This window comes from Somniosus microcephalus, chromosome 33, assembly GCF_052327205.1.
Source record: "Somniosus microcephalus isolate GS21.2 chromosome 33, FLI_Smic_1.0, whole genome shotgun sequence".
In the NCBI taxonomy this organism is placed as follows: Eukaryota; Metazoa; Chordata; class Chondrichthyes; order Squaliformes; family Somniosidae; genus Somniosus; species Somniosus microcephalus.
In genome coordinates, this window is record NC_141019.1 from 6,723,385 (window position 1) to 6,743,485 (window position 20,101).

General features: G+C 51.9%; 1 protein-coding gene across 8 annotated transcripts in view; it reads left to right on the forward strand.

Moving 5' to 3' along the window:
* Positions 1–20,101, forward strand: part of stac3 (SH3 and cysteine rich domain 3) — a 95,359-nt gene that overhangs the window by 59,973 nt on the left and 15,285 nt on the right. For 5 of the 8 annotated variants that reach the window (XM_085972638.1, XM_085972635.1, XM_085972634.1 and 2 more), the window contains 5 exons: positions 508–605; positions 7,324–7,387; positions 8,984–9,033; positions 14,665–14,768; positions 19,356–19,407. In XM_085972638.1, the coding sequence (XP_085828764.1) occupies positions 508–605; positions 7,324–7,387; positions 8,984–9,033; positions 14,665–14,768; positions 19,356–19,407 (368 nt within the window). Of the gene's footprint in view, positions 1–507; positions 606–7,323; positions 7,388–8,983; positions 9,034–14,664; positions 14,968–19,355; positions 19,408–20,101 lie in introns of those variants that run through there. The other 3 variants (XM_085972642.1, XM_085972641.1, XM_085972640.1) reach the window with 2 other exon arrangements.

Sequence of the window (20,101 nt, forward strand, 5' to 3'; positions counted from 1 at the left end):
ATTGACTAGAATGATACCCGAAGTGGGAGGTTATACTTATCAGGAAAGACTGAACAGGCTGGGGCTCTTTTCTCTGGAAAAGAGAAGGCTGAGGGGTGACCTGATAGCGGTCTTTAAGATTATGGGTTTGATAGGGTAGACGTAGAGAAGATGTTTCCACTTGTGAGGGGAGACCAGAACTAGGGGCCATCAATATAAGATAGTCAAGTAAGGAATTCAGGAGAAACTTCTTTATCCAGAGTGGTGAGAATGTGGAACTCGCTACCACAGGGAGTGGTTGAGGCGAATAGCAGAGATGCGTTTAAGGGGAAGCTGGATAAACACATGAGGGAGAAGGTAATAGAAGGATATGTTGATGGGGTGAGATGAAGAGGGTGGGAGGAGGCTCGTGTGGAGCATAAACACCGGCATAGACCTGTGGGGCCGAATGGCCTGTTTCTGGGCTGTACATTTTAAGTAATTCTATGGAACGAGGGTTGACTTCATTTTCTGTTCCTTCTACTGCAGCTGTTGCAAACCGTTCGGACCCAGTTTATGAGACACTGAGGACAGGAGTAGTGATGGCGAACCGTGAGAGGAAAAAGAACTCTGAGGACAAAAAAAATGTAAGTGTCAAACCCCTGACAGGAGTGGCGGGTGGGCTGAAAGTGCGCTCCCTTGCACCGGCGGCGCAGTCGCATGCCGGGAGCGGAGGGAGCGGAAAACCCGGAGCTTTTTGCGGCAGCCCTGGGTTTTCTGCTGGGGAGGGGGGCGCGATAGGGGCGCAAAAGAGGCTTGTTGCTGGCCCATGGAGCCAGTTCATGGTGCGTTCTGTGAGCCCAGGAAATTGCGCTGCTTTGCATCATTGGCGCAATGGCAACTAGAGGAACGCCAGAAAACATGGAGCAGAAGCCGGCTTCAGGCACAGCTACCAGTGGAAACAGTGGACCGCGTACTCCTGGCCTTTGTGTCTGCGTCTGTTCAGCTTGTTGCTTGTTCTCTGTTTTGCCTTTTGACTGTCTGTGACTTTGGCTTCCGTCTGTTTATTTTGGAGTGAGGCATCCATTTGTCGCCCCCTTGCTTTTGAACTTTACTCCTCCCACCCCAAACCATCTGGCCACCTTGCCTCGCCAAGCTTGACCCACGCTATGGGCATTCCTTTGGGCATCCTGTGAGATCGAGTACGAGGAGGAGGTGGACCAGCAGCAGCCGAGGCAGGCGCATACACCTCACGGGAAGGTGACGGCACCTATGGGCCTACCCCTGGACACGTGTCTATGAGCCAAAGGTTCTACTCAATTAATGTCAAAGGAGTTGTGTCTCAGGAGACTGGGGCTCAACAATGAGGCGATTGTGGAGGCTGTGCCGTCTCCTACAGGAAGACCTGCAGACCACCTCCAGACTGGCACTGCTCTGCCTGTGGTGGTGAAGGTTACTACCGCCTTCAATTTCTATTCTACTGGCCCCTTTAAAAGTGCCACAAGGAAGATCGGTCGGGTGAGCCAGTATCTGCTGGGCCCACCCTGTCACTGAGGCACTGTTTAAAAGGGCAAATGAACTGCTCTAAGTAAGAGCTACTGCAGCAGGAGAGGACCCAGCACTTCTACAGGGTGGCAGGAACCTGCCAGGTTCAGGGCCTCGTCGATACCACTCATGGCCATACAGGCTGCTTACATGAATCCACTGCCATTCATCAACTAGAAAGAGTTCCACTCAACAAATGTCCAACTTCTCTGCGACCGCAGGCATTTCATCGTGCAGGTTGATGCCAGATGTCCAGGACCAGCCACAACTCCTTCATTCTGCCGCAGTCAGCAGAGCCATCCTTGTTCAAAGGATGGCTTATGGAGCCTAACCCCCCAACACCTTTTCAAAACCCACAAAAAGCAGCAGGAAGAAAATTCACTGATGCCTCTTCTGTCTCCAAGTCCAAAATTGAGCACACCATCGGCCTACTGAAGCAAAGGTTCTGTTACTTGTATTGATCGAGGGCCATCCTGCTAGACAACCCCACCAAGGTGTCCAAGATAATAGTAGTCTGCTGCATGCTTCATAGTTTTGTAGTTTGGAGGCTCAGGAAGGGGCCGAAGATGAGCCAGAACAAGAGGCACAACATGTGGATGTGCCGCCATCCCTTAGGCAGCAACTTGCCCATCATTAACCATAAACCACTTTACTTCAAAGGTCATTGCCCTGGTCACAAGAGTTCCTGGACTAAGCTCCCCTGGCATGATGATGGACCCCCACTATTGCTCATCCACCATCACTGCACAGTCAGGCATATACTGCAGCATAAAAGGCATTGCCCCACTAAGAAAACACCAACACCGATATCCCTCACGCCTATGCCCATTTTATTGTGCTTCTTGTGAGGTCTACTTTATCTTTGCCCGGTGCTTCCTCTTGGTGGCATTGGATACTCAATAATTCATAATAGCTGATCAAGTGCCCGGTCAAAGTGCTACCATGGAGGGAAAAGGAAATGAGGTGGCTGACTGCTGGATGACCCTGAGGTCCTGGGATGGGGGTTGCGCCTTAGCTCCTTTGGCAGGAGGAATCAAGATGTCTCTGCAACTGCAGGCATGACTCATACGGCTGGTGTGTCTGCCTGAGCTTCCTCGTCCTCCAGCTCAGGTTGAGCCCTTTAAGTGGGACAACTGGACGGCAGGGATGATGCGTTGCTGTGAGAAAGACCTGCTTCCTCCTGCCACTGGGCACTCCCTCAGCATGTTCCGCCATGTACGCGGGAGCAGACTGCAGAGCGTTTTTTTCATTCATTCTCGGGATGTGGGCATCACTGGCCAGGCTGGCATTCATTGCCTATCCCTAGTTGCCTTGAGAAGGTGGTGGTGAGCCTTCTCCTTGTTTTGATACGATAGCTGGGCCATTTCAGAGGGTAATTAAGAGTCAACCACATTGCTGTGGGTCTGGAGTCACATATAGGCCAGACCAGGTAAGGTCGGCAGATTTCCTTTCCTAAAGGACATTAGTGAACCAGATGGGTTTTTACAACAACCCAACAGCTTTTTATTTACAGATTTTTTAAACTGCCAGAGTGAATTTGAACTTGCGTTCTCTGGATTATCAGTCCTTTGGATTACTAGTCCAGTAACATAATCACTACACTAACGTACCATAGTGATGTCTTGGAAGCCCTATATCAAGGTCCACACCAGACAAACCCCCAGCGTGGTGAATCCCAGAAGAACAAATTCATGGAACTAGTCTTCACATCATCAGCAATGGTAGTCCTGAGATAGCCCCCCCAGCTGTGTGATAAGAGGGGAGGGGGGTTCCTTGTAGATGCCTCCAAGGCACTGCATGTTCCAGAGTGGGCTGGAGTTCTGTCATGTGGTGAAACTTGACTGCACAGATGTGGGTAATGGGCTCCTCCATGCTCGCCCTCACACTGGGCAGGGTACTTCGCACAATCTCAAAGGATCCAATCAATTGATGGTGCTCAGAAACCAGCCTTCTTTTATAGGCAGGTCCTTGATGGCCCCAGTTCTGGGACTTATCATCTGAGGGCAGCCTAGAACTGGCCCACCCACCTACTGGCTGCAACCACCTGCATTTGCTCCTCCTCACTTGTGCTGTGTGTTTGAGGAACAGAGGGAGGCCATTGACCTCGAGCTTGTTCCGCTATTCAATTAGATCTTGGCTGATCTGTACCTCAACTCCACTTATCCACTTTTGCTCCATATCCCTTGATACCCTTACCCAATAAAAAGCTATCGATTGCAATCTAGAAAATGTCACTTGTCCCCCAACATCCACAGCCCTTTGAGGGAGCGAGTTGTAGATTTTAACTACCCTTTGTGTAAAGGTGCTTCCTGATTTCACTCCTGTGTGGCCTAGGTTTAATTTTAAGCCCTGGTATCATTCTGGTGAATCTGCGCTGTACCCCCCTCCAAGGCCAAACTCTAACTCTCCAACTCGAACTCTACATCTCTCTCCCCCTGCCCCGGAGTGGATATCCCCGGGTCTCGCTGCGGGTGGAGTGAGTGACGCAGTGCGATGTGAAGTGGATGGTCCCTCTGCCTCGGCCCTGTGACATCCTGTTCCCCAGGCTGACCCAGGGAAACACAGTGGGGAAAACCCATCCACTGGAATCTACAAGACACCCCACGGAGCACACATTCAGCCGCACTCAGTATGTGGTAGTAGCACCCAGTTAGCTGGCTATTGGCAGAATGTGGAAGTGAAGGAGTCATTCCTCGAGGGAAGAGAAAGATGGAAGAATGGGTACAAGGCTGCGGATTTAGGGTCAAATGGGGATCACGGACTGGTGGTCCAGTATGTCCTGGTTATCTCTTCAACATGTGTCAGTATCTGCTCTCAGTCTCTCCCTTTTACTGTGGGCTTCCCTGGTCTGCAATTAGAAGAAATGAATGGACTGCTTGTTCCTGAGGCCTATCAGAGCTAGGCAATTGGCCACCGTGCTTCCCTGAATAGGAGTGCAAGAGCAGGCAGCATGCAAATAGGAATATAGGAACATAGGAACAGGAGGAGGCCATTCAGCCCCTCGAGCCTGTTCCGCCATTCAGTGAGATCGTGGCTGATCTGTGACCTAACTCCATATACCCGCCTTTGCCCCATATCCCTTAATACCTTTGGTTCACAAAAATCTATTAATCTCAGATTTAAAATTAACAATTGATCTAGCACTAATTGCTGTTTGCGGAAGAGAGTTCCAAACTTCTACCACCCTTTGTGTGTAGAAGTGTTTCCTAATTTCACTCCTGAAAGGTCTGGCTCTAATTTTTAGACTATGTCCCCTCGTCCTAGATTCCCCAACCAGCGGAAATAGTTTCTCTCTCTCTACCCTATCAGTTCCCCTTATTATCTTGAAAACTTCAATCAAATCACCCCTTAACCTTCTAAATTCCAGGGAATACAATCCTGATTTGTGTAATCTCTCCTTGTAATTTAACCCTTGGAGTCCGGGTATCATTCTGGTAAACCTACGCTGCACTCCCTCCAAGGCCAGTCTATCCTTCCTAAGGTGCGGTGCCCAGAACTGCTCCCAGTGCTCCAGGTGTGGTCTAACCAGGGCTTTGTATAGCTGTAGCATAACTTCTACCCCCTTGTATTCTAGATATAAAGGCCAGCATTCCTTTAGCCTTTTTGATTATTTTCTGTACCTGTTCATGACATTTTAATGATCGATGTACCCGAACTCCCAAGTCTCTTTGGACCTCCAATGTTTCTAGCTTTTCACCATTTAGAAAGTACCCTGTTCTACCCTTTTTAGGTCCAAAGTGAATGACCTCACATTTGACTACATTGAAATCCATTTGCCACAGTTTTGCCCATTCGCTTAACCTATTAATGGCCCAGAACTTGGTGTCGGGGGCTTGCCGCGCGTGCAAGCCCCCAATGTGCGCTCACCCTGCGCGCCGACATCTGAAACCTGGCCCGCAGTGGATTTCCTTTCAGTGGCCCGGTTCTGATGTCGGCGCGCTGTGCTAACCTGACCCAGCGGCGTAGTTAGTGCGATGTGCCGGCTGGGATCAGGTGAGCACTGTTCCGCCAATCAGGGGAGGGGAAACTTCATTCATAAGTTTGAGAGTAAGAACTGTCAAACTCATGAGAAGTACTGCACCCCAAAACACTACTTAAACTTTAAATAAAATTTAAAAAAAACATCCCAATCATTAAATTAAGTATAAATAAGTTAAAAAAAATAATTTAAACAATTTTTTTTTGAAAAAAATAAATTTTTAATAAAAAGGGTCTAAAACTAAACTTACCTTATTGTAGATTATTTAAAATAATAAACCTGTGGGGAAAAAAAATTCTAAATTGCACTAAAACACCACTTACCTGTAAAAATAAATACTTACGTGTGCTTTTTACGAGCGTAAAGACCAGAGGCCTTTACACATGCGCAAATCCGCCAAAACAGAGGAAATCCAAGACGCACGCGCTGCCCCCTACAGCGCACGCGCTAGCCTCTTCACCTCTTGGGTTAGAGGAGAGGAAATGCCGGTTTTCAGCGCATGCGCTGTGCATGCTGAAAACCGGCATTTCCTCCGGCCAGACGCGTGAGTACCCCTTCCATACTCACGCGTTTGGGGAGGAATTACTGCCCCAATATCTCTTTGTAATTTTATGCTTCCATCTACACTGCCTACAATGCCGCCCATCTTTGTGTCCAACGTTCCCGCTAAGTTGCGCGGCCACTGGAGGTCCCGCAGCGGTCTGGAGGCCCCGCGTAGACCGCTCACCGGTTTTTAATGGAAGAAACCGTGCGTGAACGAAAGTTTGAATGGGCCGCGCGACCAGTTAAAGGGACCGTGCACGGAAAAAAAATTAGAGGGAACATTGTTTGTGTCTTCGGCAAACTTGGATATGTGGCTTTCTATCCCATCATCTAAGCTGTGAATAAATACGATGAATAGTTGAGGCCCCGACACAGATCCCTCCGGGACACCACTAGTCACATCCTGCCAATTAGAGTACCTACCCATTATCCCTACTCTCTGCCTCCTACCGCTCAGCCAATCTTCTAACTAGGCCAATAATTTTGATTCCATGAGCTTCAACTTTAGCTAACAGTCCCTTATGAGGGACTTTATCAAATGCCTTTTGGGTACTGGAGGAGTCTTTAATGGACCTACTTGCAATTAGGGTTTCTGGGAAGAGGAGGGGGAAAGATAAGAAAGCATCCCAAGTGAGTGTGCAGCTAAATAAGACAAATGAGTGTGTGGGTGGACATCAGGCACACCTGTGCAGAGAGATAAGCACTTATCTTGACAAAAATCTTGAGTTGAATTTCCTCCCATTCTGGGAGGTTGTCCACTTTCCTGCAGCACTGCATTGATCCCCTCAGCCACCTCTTTCCAGGCTGTCCTGACTGCCCCTTGCTGAGGAGGGGTGGTCTTCCTCGTACCCAGAAATGGCACGGCTCCTTGCCAGACCCTCCCTCAACAGGACCTCCGGGAGCCTCCCCTTGAAGCGGCTTGTCCTGGGGGAATTGTTGGCGTTCTGGCTCACTTCCTTGAAGACTCGCAGCGACACTAGAACAAAAAGGACCTTTTTTTCCCCCCAGAGCAGGACGTACCAGGCATAGCTTGCAAGTGCAGCATCTGTGCTTGGCAAACTCCGCGCCAAAATCACCCGACAGCTGGGCTCCCAGTGCATCGCACAAAGTTCTGGCGGTATGCTAATGAGCGGACCTCCCTAAACCTGGGGAGGCCTCCTCCGTGCGTCAGGGGCAGAAAGTGCCACGCGCAAAGTGCCGGCAATTGCGCCGGGAGCGCAATTTCAGCCCCCAGGGTTTGCAAATTGAGTGCACTGGATGTCCTGGGTAACTCTGTAACTCTTTCCTGTGCTTTGCAGCCTGCGCAAATGGTTGATGAAGAACTTGATAATCCCAAGCCTGGGGAAGAGCACGGGTCAGGAGGTAGGTCTGAGGGGCCTGCAGCAACATTGCACGAAGTTGTAAGAATGTTCATTTGCGACGAATGTAACAGATTTGCTGACAAAACACGAGTCCACTTTGACCCTCGGCTCATTTGTCTCACTGTTTGCCACAGAACCCGTCCAGAACAAGGATAGGCTGCCTTGTGGTCCTTGATCAATCACCAATCACCTGCTAGTATTTAACAGTAGACTGATCCTCCTTTGCAATAGGTTACGCCATTTCAACATTGCCATTTCAAAATGTATCAACCCATTCAAGAAACTACCAGCGGAAATAATGACAGGGGGGGCAAAATTCAAATTCGGCGGGAGCGCAGAGCGGGTGTTATGAGATCAGCCGCACCTTGTCTGACCCGCCTGTCGTAAAACCCGGGGCCCGTCACACGGCCCGTTGCGTATACACCCTCCCCTTATAAACCCCTCTCCTTATACACCCTCCCCTTATAAACCCCTCTCCTTATACACCCTCCCCTTATAAACCCCTCTCCTTATACACCCTCCCCTTATAAACCCCTCTCCTTATACACCCTCCCCTTATAAACCCCTCTCCTTATACACCCTCCCCTTATAAACCCCTCTACTTATACACTCTCCACTTATACAGCCTCCCCTTATACACCCCTCCACCCTTTGCACAAAGTTCCTTGAAGTCACTGGAAGTGAAAAAGTGGGCGGGGCATATAACGGATAGCCAATCCGCTACCGTTCGTTTTTCACCCCCGCCAGAGATGAGTTACCAGACCAGAAGTGGAGATTCGGTTATCCTGAACTGGAATTCTTCCACCCCCACCCAGTTACCTGTCCCTGAGAGCGGTCGCATACAATACAGCTAACTCAGGGTCACAATGTACCTGACCAGAAGTGTTTGGACATTTCTGGGAACAGCTGGATTTGAGGGCTTAAATACCCTTCAAAAAAATTGCTATCAACTGGAAAAACTGGAGGCATCGGAAAGTTAATGAGTGCCAGTCCTTTGTTCAAGAGAGAGGGGGCAGTGCTTCTGTGAGAGAATCCGAGAGTCTGCAACAGCGAGGGCAGCTGCTATATATCAGTGGTGCTGTGGGCCTATCTCACTGGGCCTTGCACTGGGGAGGGCACTGTGGTATTTTCAGAGCTACGAGAGTCAAGGCCCACAAAGCCACTCTTGTGTCCCAGCTGGAGAGCACCACAGTCGGAGGCCTTGCATGGACCATTGTCCTGTCATCCTATAGTTCTAAAAGCTGCTGATAGAAAGTGAGACAGCTACCCACTGACAAACGAGTGTGCGACCCGCAAAGTCATTCTCCAGGAGTTCACATTTGGTTGACTGTTTTATTCTTTCTATAATACTGGAGGTTTTTCAAATGAGAAGTTCAATCTAATTATTTTGAGTCCCCTCATTCTTCCACAGTCTACCGATGAAATGGTTGTTTTCATTGAAACGCGATTGATCCATTACAGCCATCAGACCTCACTTCGAGTGTGGCCCTGGCTGTGAGGTTGATTTTGGATGGCTCCAAGCATCACCTTCCAATGAGGCGTTTTTTCTTGTGATGGGAGCACCTCAGGAATAACAGCGATCTTCTGATTATTGCAGGAGGAGAGGCACCGGACAAAAAGGACAAGAATAATCCAGATGAGACAAAGGTAACTCTGGGGCTCTTTCAAGGGCATGGAACATAGACTTATCCATGAATGGAGTGCACATAAAGGCCCTCTTCACACAGCAGAAAAGGCTGACCAATTTTCTTGGATTGCAGAGAGGAAATTGGACAAAGGAGCAAAGCTCTTCTCCCCTAGGGCAGGATTTTCATTGGGCCATGGAGGCGGGATTGGAGGCGTGCAGGGGGGTTAAAATCCTGAAATCGGGGGTCACGACCCCATCCCGCCCCCAACCCGCCTCCATGCCAGCTTCAAAGGAGGCGGGTACCCGTCCCGCACTGGGACCCGCCTCCCCAAGGCGGGAAGCGGATTAGTGCCAATTAACTGCCTGTTAACAGGTAGTTAACAGGCAGTTTTTAGCCTAATCCCTATTTTAAATGTTGAAATGTGGGAATCCCGACGGCTCCAAACCACGGCAAGTTAGAGGAGGCGGACCATCGGGATGAAGTGCTTGGAGGGGTCGAGATGTCCGGTGTTCAGGTGAGTGCTGGGTGCATGAGTGCAGAGGTAAGTGTGTTTGGTGTGTGTAAAGTGTTTAAAGAAGTTTTACTTACCTTTACAGCCTTCTTTCCTTCAGGTCTCGGGAGTCCCTCATCTCACCGGCACAGAAAGCAGAATGGCTGCGAACTGTCAAAAATTGCAGCATTCAGCTTTCTGTTCTGGAGAGATCTCTAAATCATCCTGAGAGGAAGGAATTAACCTGGAGTACAGATTGTCAGTGTTTTGACAGCTTCAAACAGCTGTGAAACGCTGCTATTTCATCTGTCAAAAGGTCTTGACAGATGAAATATCAATCTGTGACGTCACCTGTTGCCAGGTGGCCCCTAATTGGCCTACTGAGCCCGCTGGGCTGGCTTAACAAGGTCAATCAAGTCTAAATCGCGTGGGTTGGCCACAACTCGATGGAGGCGGGACTACAACCCCGACGCCTCAATGAAAATCCAGCCCTAAATCCACAGATATTTAGAGCTATACTAAATCTCGTTAGACCTCAGCTGGGGTTTTGTGTCCAATTCTGGGCACCACACTTTAGGAAGGATGTCAAGGTCTTGGAGAGGGTGCAGAGGAGATTTACTAGAATGTTACCTGGGATGAGGGACTTCAGTGATGTGGAGAGACTGGAGAAGCTGGGATTGTTCTCCTTAGAGCAGGGAAGGTTAAGGGGAGATTTACTAGAATGTTACCAGGGATGAGGGACTTCAGTTATTTGGAGAGACTGGAGAAGCTGGGATTGTTCTCCTTAGAGCAGAGAAGGTTAAGGGGAGATTGACCAGAATGGTACCAGGGATGAGGGACTTCAGTGATGTGGAGAGACTGGAGAAGCTGGGATTGTTCTCCTTAGAGCAGAGAAGGTTAAGGGGAGATTTAATAGAGGTGTTCAAAATTATGAAGGGTTTTGATAGAGTAAATAAGGAGAAACTCTTTCCACTGGTAGGAGGGTCAGTAACCAGAGGACACAGATTGGTAAAAGAATCAGAGGGGGAGATGAGGAGAATTTTTTAAAGCAGGTTCAATAGTAACTTTCAAAAGGGAATTGGATAAATACTTGAAAAGGAAAAGTTTGCAGGGCTACGGGGAAAGAGCAGTGGGAGTGGGACTAATTGGAGAGCTCTTTCAAAGAGCCGGCACAGGCACGATGGGCTGAATGGCCTCCTTCTGTGCTGTAAGATTCTAAGATACATTTGCTTGATTTACTACCTCTCCTGAAATGAGCTTCTCCAATGTCCATCTCCCAGCAAAGCCAAAATAAAGCACTGAAGAATATTGTCATGGCATTGCTGTGGAATCAGAAGCTTGTAGTATAGTCCATGTTTTAGACTGGCACTGCACCTTCCTGCCTTTCCCTCGACCCCTGCTCCAACCCTAATTTTCTTTTTGTCGCTCCCCTGTTTAAAGTACAATATCTACTGGAGGCCTTGCATTCTAGTTCCATTCAAGGGGCTGGGGAATAGGTGGGTATGGGATTGGTGATCAGGGAAAGGGTTGTATGATAGGGGTAGGAGGTGTGGAATATCAGCTGTGGCTCAGTGGGTTACACACTCGCCTCTGAGTCAGAAGGTTGTGGGTTCATGTCTCACTCCAGGGACTTGTACACATAAAGCTAGGCTGACACTCCAGTGCAGTGCTGAGGGAGTGCTGCACTGTCGGAGGTGCCGTCTTTCAGATGAGACGTTAAACCAAGGCCCTGTCTGCTCTCTCAGGTGGATGTAAAAGATCCCATGGCACTATTTGAAGAAGAGCAGGGGAGTTCTCCCCAGTGTCCTGGCCAATATTTATCCCTCAACCAACATAACAAAAACAGATGATCTGGCCATTATCACATTGCTGTTTGTGGGAGCTTGCTGTGCGCAAATTGGCTGCCGCGTTTCCCACATTACAGCAGTGACTCCACTTCAAAAGTACTTCATTGGCTGTAAAGCGCTTTGAGACGTCCAGTAGTCGTGAAAGGTGCTATAGAAATGCAAGTCTTTCTTTCTTTATGGCACAGGGGGTATTGGGTTAGGTGATAAGGGGCAGGGGAGTATGATGGGGTTAGGAGATTGTGGGTATGGGATATGACACAGGGGGTATGGGATAGGTGCTAATGGACGGGGGTATTATAGGGTTAGGAGATGGGGGTATGGGATAGAGCACAGGGGGTATTGGATATAGCACGGGATATGAGAATGGCGGACAGAGCATATGGGATAGAGGAAAGGGGGTATGGGATAAAGGTAGGAGATAGGGGGTATGGGATAGGGGACAAGGGGGCATTGGATAAGGGATAGGGGAATGGGATAGAGCTATGGGGAAAGAGCAGGGGACTAGGAATAATTGGAGAGCTCTTTCAAAGAACCAGCACATGATGGGCCGAATGGCCTCCTCTGTGCTGTGTGATTCTATGATATTCCTGGCCCTTGGCCTGCTGCTTCGTTCAGTTCCCTGTGCCCTGCTGCAGTATAGAGCCAGCGTGAATGCCCACTATAGGGGTAAGTTTTAGAGCTGAGCTCTCCTGGCACGATGGAGTGCGCACTGGCAGAGTGGGTGCATCTGATTTTCGAGCCGTACAATGTTCTGAGTATCAGATAGGAAATCGTGCGGGTCACAACTCGGGTTCCCGATATACTTTCCATCCTGAGAATACTTCAACCTAAAATTCCAACAATCATCTCTGACTTTTGCCAAGAAATGTGGCTCTTTAAATATCAGCTACTGGATACAAATGAAATTCCTTTGTCCACTATTTTAGTGGAGGCATTGACCTGTTTAGAGAGTGAAATTATGAGGGCAGATTGCATAGACCAGGCTTGTATTCCCTCGAGTTTAGACGGTTGAGGGTGATCTGATCGAGGTGTTTAAAATGTTAAAAGAATTCGAGGGTAGATCGAGAAAAACAATTTCCTCTGGTGGGAGGGGGGGGGGCGGAGTCCAGAACAAGGGGGCATAACCTTAAAATTAGAGCCAGGCCGTTCAGGGGTGATGTCAGGAAGCACTTCTTCACACAAAGGGTGGTGGAAATCTGGAACTCTCTCCCCCAAAAAGGCTGTAGATGCTGGAGGTCAGTTGGAGCTTTCAAGACTGAGATTGATCGATTTAAGTTGGGTAAGGGTATCAAGGGATATGGCACAAAGGTGGGTAAATGGAGTTACGATGCAGATCAGCCATGATCTAATTGAATGGCGGAGCAGGCTCGAGGGGCTGAAGGGCCTCCTCCTGTTCCTCTGTTGCCATGGTTATGTTAAATGGGTTAGCACCAACGTTAAAATAATGGCAAGAGGAATTGCATTAGCCTTCAGACGCTGATACTTAAAGAGCCAGATTTCACAGTGCTAGTTATTGGCTTGAAGTTCAACCTTGCCCCCATCTCCTACTTAAGTATAGGAGCTGCTTGGAGACTGCGCTGTAGTCTCAGACTTGACGTTTGCCCCCTGCTCTGCTCTCCCTATTTCAGTGCACACTAGAATTCTAAAGTGACCTGGTAAGTAGAGTTTCCTAATGCTTTTGCCAGTGGATGCAATGTGTGATGTGGTACTGAGCTGCAGAGGCCAGAACGATCCCTTGTTCATTCTTGGGCCTGGGCTGATTTCGGCCCAAGTCGGGTGGGGGGTTGGGGAGAGGTACAGGCTCTACATTTTCCCCAGGCAAAGGAGGAGAAACATCAGCTGGGGCTCCTACTCCTGGTCGCTATCCTGGAATCACTGCCCACGATTGGGGCAAATCAGGTATTAGGGCACTCAATGCCCATGATTGGGGCAAGTCAGGTATTAGGGCATTCACTGCCCACGATTGGGGCAAGTCAGGTATTAGGGCATTCACTGCCCACGATTGGGGCAAATCGGGTATTAGGGCATTCACTGCCCACGATTGGGGCAAATCAGGTATTAGGGCATTCACTGCCCACGATTGGGGCAAATCAGGTATTAGGGCACTCACTGCCCACAATTGGGGCAAATCAGGTATTAGGGCATTCACTGCCCACAATTGGGGCAAGTCAGGTATTAGGGCACTGACTGCCCACGATTGGGGTAAATCAAGTCATTAGCAGCGAAGGCTGTGGAAGTGAACAGTATGAATGTGTTCAATGTCGTTCTGGAGGGGCAAGGCTGGACAGATGTGGTGAGGGCGTGGGTAGGTGGGGTTAAAATCCAGCAGAAATGGATGTGCTTATTGGGCCTACTGGCCTTTTCCTTGGTTACCGTTCATTCCCTCTTCCTGAATTCGCCTCATCTTTTGAATGCTCGAGTCGCACGTTTTTTTGTGTGCTGTCCTTTTCCTTCAGATCCACTTGCCCGATCTTGAAACCACGAGCTACTGCTGCTGCTGGTGCTCAAGGCACCCTGCACTGCCAGCTTGCCACAGCTACCTACGTGGCAGGGTTGCCAACTCCTCCAGAATTGCCCTGGAGTTTCCAGGAATAGAAGATTGGCCCTGAAATTAGGATCCTGCGCGCCGACATCTGAAGCCCGGGCCTGCTTGCATTTCCTGTCACAGGCCCGGTTCAGATGTCGGCGCGCTGTGCTTACCTGATCCAGCGGCGTAGTTAGTGCGATGTGCCAGCTGGGATCAGGTGAGCACTGTGCAGCCAATCAGGGGAAAGGCTGGAAAGGTCAGGGCTGGATCAGCCTTGACTGTGAGGCCCCTTACAGCCAAATAGTCTGCCAACACCTGTTGTGTAGGCTCACAAAGAATGGCCACTTGCTGGAGGGCAGCTTTTTAAAAAAATTCGTTCCTGGGATGTGGGCGTTGCTGGCAAGGCCAGCATTTATTGCCCATCCCTAATTGCCCTTGAGAAGGTGGCGGTGAACCGCTGCAGTCCGTGTGGCGAAGGTTCTCCCACAGTGCTGTTAGGGAGGGAGTTCCAGGATTTTGACCCAGTGACGATGAAGGATTGGCCGATATACTTCTAAGTCAGGATGGTGTGTGACTTGGAGGGGAACTTGGAGGTGGTGGTGTTCCCGTGCGCCAATGGTACCATATCACAGCAAGAGCCTAGAGAGGAGGAGAGAGCATTGGAGACAAAAACAGCCTGATTAAAGTCCAGCCACGTGTACATGTTTAGTCTAGAAATGATGCTTCTTGCTGCTAATATTCTGATGCCAAACATTTCAGCCATTTTCTTCTTGTCTCTTTGGACAGAACAAAAAGCCACAGCCAGGTATGCGAGGTGGCTTCGCACAGACTCACTATTTTGTGGCGTTGTACAGATACAAAGCACAAGAGAAGGATGATCTGGACTTCCAGTAAGTTCCATCTTAGCACATCATCTGATATCTTTCATTTCGGGCTTCATGCAATTCTGTTGCTCAAGACTCACTGATCAGCCCTGAACGAGGCAGCTCACCCCATCACGATCCCTTTCCAAGAGGTAGCCGAAGATGGACCCTCCCCTCAGGACCCCTTTTAAAAACTCATTTCGATTAAAGAGTTATGACTAACTAATTGTGGTGATTTAATGTTTTTGTCTGAGTTTAAATGATGACCCTTTAGAATTCCCAACATTTTCTGGTTTTATTTCAAATGTCCATCATTTGCAATTTTTCTTTTATATTTGTAATGTTTTCCTCGGGTTAATATTGGGTGTTCAGCACATCTGAGGAATAACACTTCAAATATTACATGTAGAATATGGCTGGATGCATGGGTGGACAGGTCGATGGGGGGGAGAGACAGACAGATGGGTGGATCAACGGCTGGGCAGGTGGGTGGGCGAGCGGGCAGGTGGGTGGGTGGACGAGGAGTGAGTGGGTGAGGAGTGGGTGGGTCGGTGGGTGGGTGAGGAGTGAGTCGGTCGGTGGGTGGGTGAGGAGTGAATGGGTGGGTGGGTGAGTCAGTGGGTGGGTGAGGAGTGAGTGGGTGAGTCGGTGGGTGGGTCGGGTGGGTGAGGAGTGAGTGGATGGGTGAGGAGTGAGTGGGTGGGTCGGTGGGTGGGTCGGTGGGTGGGTGAGGAGTGGGTGGGTGAGTCGGTGGGTGAGTGAGTCGGTGGGTGGGTGAGGAGTGAGTGGGTGAGTCGGTGGGTGGGTGGGTGAGTCGGTGGGTGGGTGAGTCGGTGGGTGGGTGGGTGAGGAGTGAGTGGGTGAGTCGGTGGGTGGGTGGGTGAGTCGGTGGGTGGGTGGGTGAGGAGTGAGTGGGTGAGTCGGTGGGTGGGTGGGTGAGTCGGTGGGTGGGTGGGTGAGGAGTGAGTGGGTGAGTCGGTGGGTGGGTGAGGAGTGAGTGGGTGGGTCGGTGGGTGGGTGGGTGAGTCGGTGGGTGGGTGAGTCGGTGGGTGGGTGGGTGAGTCGGTGGGTGGGTGAGTGAGTCGGTGGGTGGGTGAGGAGTGAGTGGGTGGGTCGGTGGGTGAGTGGGTGAGTCGGTGGGTGGGTGGGTGAGGAGTGAGTGGGTGAGTCGGTGGGTGAGTGGGTGAGTCGGTGGGTGAGGAGTGAGTGGGTGAGTCGGTGGGTGGGTGGGTGAGGAGTGAGTGGGTGGGTCGGTGGGTGAGTCGGTGAGACGGTGGGTGGGTGAGGAGTGAGTGGGTGAGTCGGTGGGTGGGTGGGTGAGGAGTGAGTGGGTGAGTGAGTGAGTCGGTGGGTGGGTGGGTGAGGAGTGAGTGGGTGAGTCGGTGGGTGGGTGAGGAGTGAGTGGGTGAGTCGGTGGGTGGGTGAGTCGGTGGGTGGGTGGGTGAGGAGTGAGTGGGTGGGTCGGTGGGTGAGTGGGTGAGTCGGTGGGTGGGTGGGTGAGGAGTGAGTGGGTGAGTCGGTGGGTGAGTGGGTGAGGAGTGAGTGGGTGAGTCGGTGGGTGGGTGAGGAGTGAGTGGGTGAGTCGGTGGGTGGGTGAGTCGGTGGGTGGGTGGGTGAGGAGTGAGTGGGTGAGTCGGTGGGTGGGTGAGTCGGTGGGTGGGTGGGTGAGGAGTGAGTGGGTGAGTCGGTGGGTGGGTGAGGAGTGAGTGGGTGGGTCGGTGGGTGAGTGGGTGAGTCGGTGGGTGGGTGAGTGAGGAGTGAGTGGGTGAGTCGGTGGGTGGGTGAGTCGGTGGGTGGGTGAGTGAGTCGGTGGGTGGGTGGGTGAGGAGTGAGTCGGTGGGTGGGTGGGTGAGTCGGTGGGTGGGTGAGTCGGTGGGTGGGTGAGGAGTGAGTGGGTGAGTCGGTGGGTGGGTGAGTCGGTGGGTGGGTGAGTCGGTGGGTGGGTGAGGAGTGAGTGGGTGGGTGGGTGAGGAGTGAGTGGGTGAGTCGGTGGGTGGGTGAGTCGGTGGGTGGGTGAGGAGTGAGTGGGTGAGTCGGTGGGTGGGTGAGTCGGTGGGTGGGTGGGTGAGGAGTGAGTGGGTGAGTCGGTGGGTGGGTGAGTGAGTCGGTGGATGGGTGGGTGAGGAGTGAGTGGGTGAGTCGGTGGGTGAGTGGGTGAGTCGGTGGGTGGGTGAGTCGGTGGGTGGGTGGGTGAGGAGTGAGTGGGTGAGTCGGTGGGTGAGTGGGTGAGTCGGTGGGTGGGTGAGGAGTGAGTGGGTGAGGAGTGAGTGGGTGGGTGGGTGAGGAGTGAGTCGGTGGGTGAGTGGGTGGGTGGGTGAGGAGTGAGTGGGTGGGTGAGGAGTGGGTGAGGAGTGAGTGGGTGAGTCGGTGGGTGGGTGAGGAGTGAGTGAGTGGGTGGGTGAGGAGTGAGTGAGTGAGTGGGTGGGTGAGGAGTGAGTGGGTGGGTGGGTGAGGAGTGAGTGGGTGGGTCGGTGGGTGGGTGAGGAGTGACTCGGTGGGTGAGAGGGTGGGTGAGTCGGTGGGTGGGTGAGTCGGTGGGTGGGTGAGGAGTGAGTGGGTGGGTGGGTGAGGAGTGAGTGGGTGAGTCGGTGGGTGGGTGAGGAGTGACTGGGTGGGTCGGTGGGTGAGTGGGTGAGTCGGTGGGTGGGTGGGTGAGTCGGTGAGTGGGTGGGTCGGTGGGTGGGTGAGGAGTGAGTGGGTGGGTGGGTGAGGAGTGAGTGGGTGAGTCGGTGGGTGGGTGAGGAGTGACTGGGTGGGTCGGTGGGTGAGTGGGTGAGTCGGTGGGTGGGTGGGTGAGTCGGTGAGTGGGTGGGTCGGTGGGTGAGGAGTGAGTGGGTGGGTCGGTGGGTGGGTGAGGAGTGAGTGGGTGGGTGAGGAGTGAGTGGGTGAGTCGGTCGGTGGGTGGGTGAGGAGTGAGTGGGTGGGTCGGTGGGTGGGTGAGGAGTGAGTGGGTGGGTGAGTCGGTGGGTGGGTGAGGAGTGAGTGGGTGGGTCGGTGGGTGGGTGAGGAGTGAGTGGGTGAGTCGGTGGGTGGGTGGGTGAGTCGGTGGGTGGGTGAGGAGTGAGTGGGTGAGTCGGTGGGTGGGTGAGGAGTGAGTGGGTGAGTCGGTGGGTGGGTGAGGAGTGAGTGGGTGAGTCGGTGGGTGGGTGAGGAGTGAGTGGGTGGGTCGGTGGGTGGGTGAGGAGTGAGTGGGTGGGTGGGTGAGTCGGTGGGTGGGTGAGGAGTGAGTGGGTGGGTCGGTGGGTGGGTGAGGAGTGAGTGGGTGGGTCGGTGGGTGGGTGGGTGAGGAGTGAGTGGGTGAGTCGGTGGGTGGGTGAGGAGTGAGTGGGTGAGTCGGTGGGTGGGTGAGGAGTGAGTGGGTGGATCGGTGGGTGGGTGAGGAGTGAGTGGGTGGGTCGGTGGGTCGGTGGGTGGGTGAGGAGTGAGTGGGTGGGTCGGTGGGTGAGGAGTGAGTGGGTGAGTCGGTGGGTGGGTGAGGAGTGAGTGGGTGGGTCGGTGGGTGGGTGAGGAGTGAGTGGGTGGGTCGGTGGGTGGGTGGGTGAGGAGTGAGTGGGTGAGTCGGTGGGTGGGTGAGGAGTGAGTGGGTGAGTCGGTGGGTGGGTGAGGAGTGAGTCGGTGGGTGGGTGGGTGAGGAGTGAGTGGGTGGGTCGGTGGGTGGGTGGGTGAGGAGTGAGTGGGTGGGTCGGTGGGTGGGTGAGGAGTGAGTGGGTGGGTCGGTGGGTGGGTGGGTGAGGAGTGAGTGGGTGGGTCGGTGGGTGAGGAGTGAGTGGGTGGGTCGGTGGGTGGGTGAGGAGTGAGTGGGTGGGTCGGTGGGTGAGGGGTGAGTGGGTGGGTCGGTGGGTGAGTGGGTGAGGAGTGAGTGGGTGGCTCGGTGGGTGGGTGGGTGAGGAGTGAGTGGGTGGGTCGGTGGGTGGGTGAGGAGTGAGTGGGTGGGTCGGTGGGTGGGTGGGTGGGTGAGGAGTGAGTGGGTGGGTGGGTGAGGAGTGAGTGAGTGGGTGGGTGGGTGAGGAGTGAGTCGGTGGGTGGGCCTCCTGCCTCTCACCATCCATCTTGGAGGTGGGAGCAACTTTCAACAAGCAGTATTTTCATTGGCTGAGAACTGGCTTGAAAGACTGTTTTTTCCTGCCATCTGAAAGGCCAGGTAACGGTGATGGTCGAGGTCACCGGGTCAATCTGTGACATGTCAAAGAACGCTGGAAGAGTAAACTCAACTGAGGCACTCGAAGGGTTAAGAGTAGAGCTGCAAGCGCAATGATTGGAAGCTGCGTGAGGCTGAGCTGTACATAGGGCCGCCAACACTCCAGGGTGGTCCCGGAGTCTCCAGGAATTAAGGATTAATCACCAGGACACTGTTGTGTGCAGAAACCCGGGAGAAAAATCTAAAATGCATGTGTTTTTATTTTCTTTGAACACGGTTGTTTATTAGTTATTAAAATATTGGCGACTGGGGTGAAAAGGCTGTTTGACCAAGTCATGTGAAGATGTGATCATTTGGAGTTGAAAGCACAATTGTAATAGGATTAAGGGTGTGCTTTAGATGATAAGGGAATGGTGCGCGGCAGTCCTGGTTCAGTCATACAATACTCACGGCCTACATCGTGCTTTCTTTTACAGTGCGGGGGACAGAGTAGCCGTCTTTGACGACTCCAATGAGGAGTGGTGGAAGGTAAATTCTGTTATTGAGGTGCTGTAGACTGAGTCATGCGTACTTCTACTCCCCCTGCAGTCCATCCAAGTGTACACCATGCGTCCCTGGGTTGAAAGTGTGCTGTGCGGGTTTAGCAATGCATGCTTTGAGGCGTTTGTATGGAATTCCTCTGCCTGTTGTTGGAAAGAATGTTTTAGCCTGAGGTTCACACCCTTAGCAGATAGGAAATTTCATCCAGGCTTTGGAGAGGGGATTTACGAGAATGGTACCACGGACTTCAGTTATGTGGAGAGCCTAGAGAAGCTTGTTCTCTTCAGAATAGTGAAGGAGAATCATAGAATGACACAGCACAGAGAGTGGCCATTCAGCCCATCGTGTCTGTGCGGGCTCGTTAAAAGAAATATCTAATTAAACCCACTCCCCCGCCCTTTTCCATATATCTGCATTTTTTCCTCTTCAGGTACTTATCCAACTCCCTTTTGAAAGCCACGATTGAGTCTCCCTCCACCACCCTCTCAGGCAGTGCATTTCAGATCCTAACCACTCGCTGCATAAAAAAAATTCTCCTCATTCCCCCCTCTGGTTCTTTTGCCAATTACCTTAAATCTGTGTCCTCTGGTTACCGACCCTCCTGCCATTGGAAACAGTTTCTCCCTCTCTACTCTGTCAAAGCCCTTCATGATTTTCAACACCTCTAGTAAATCTCCCCTTA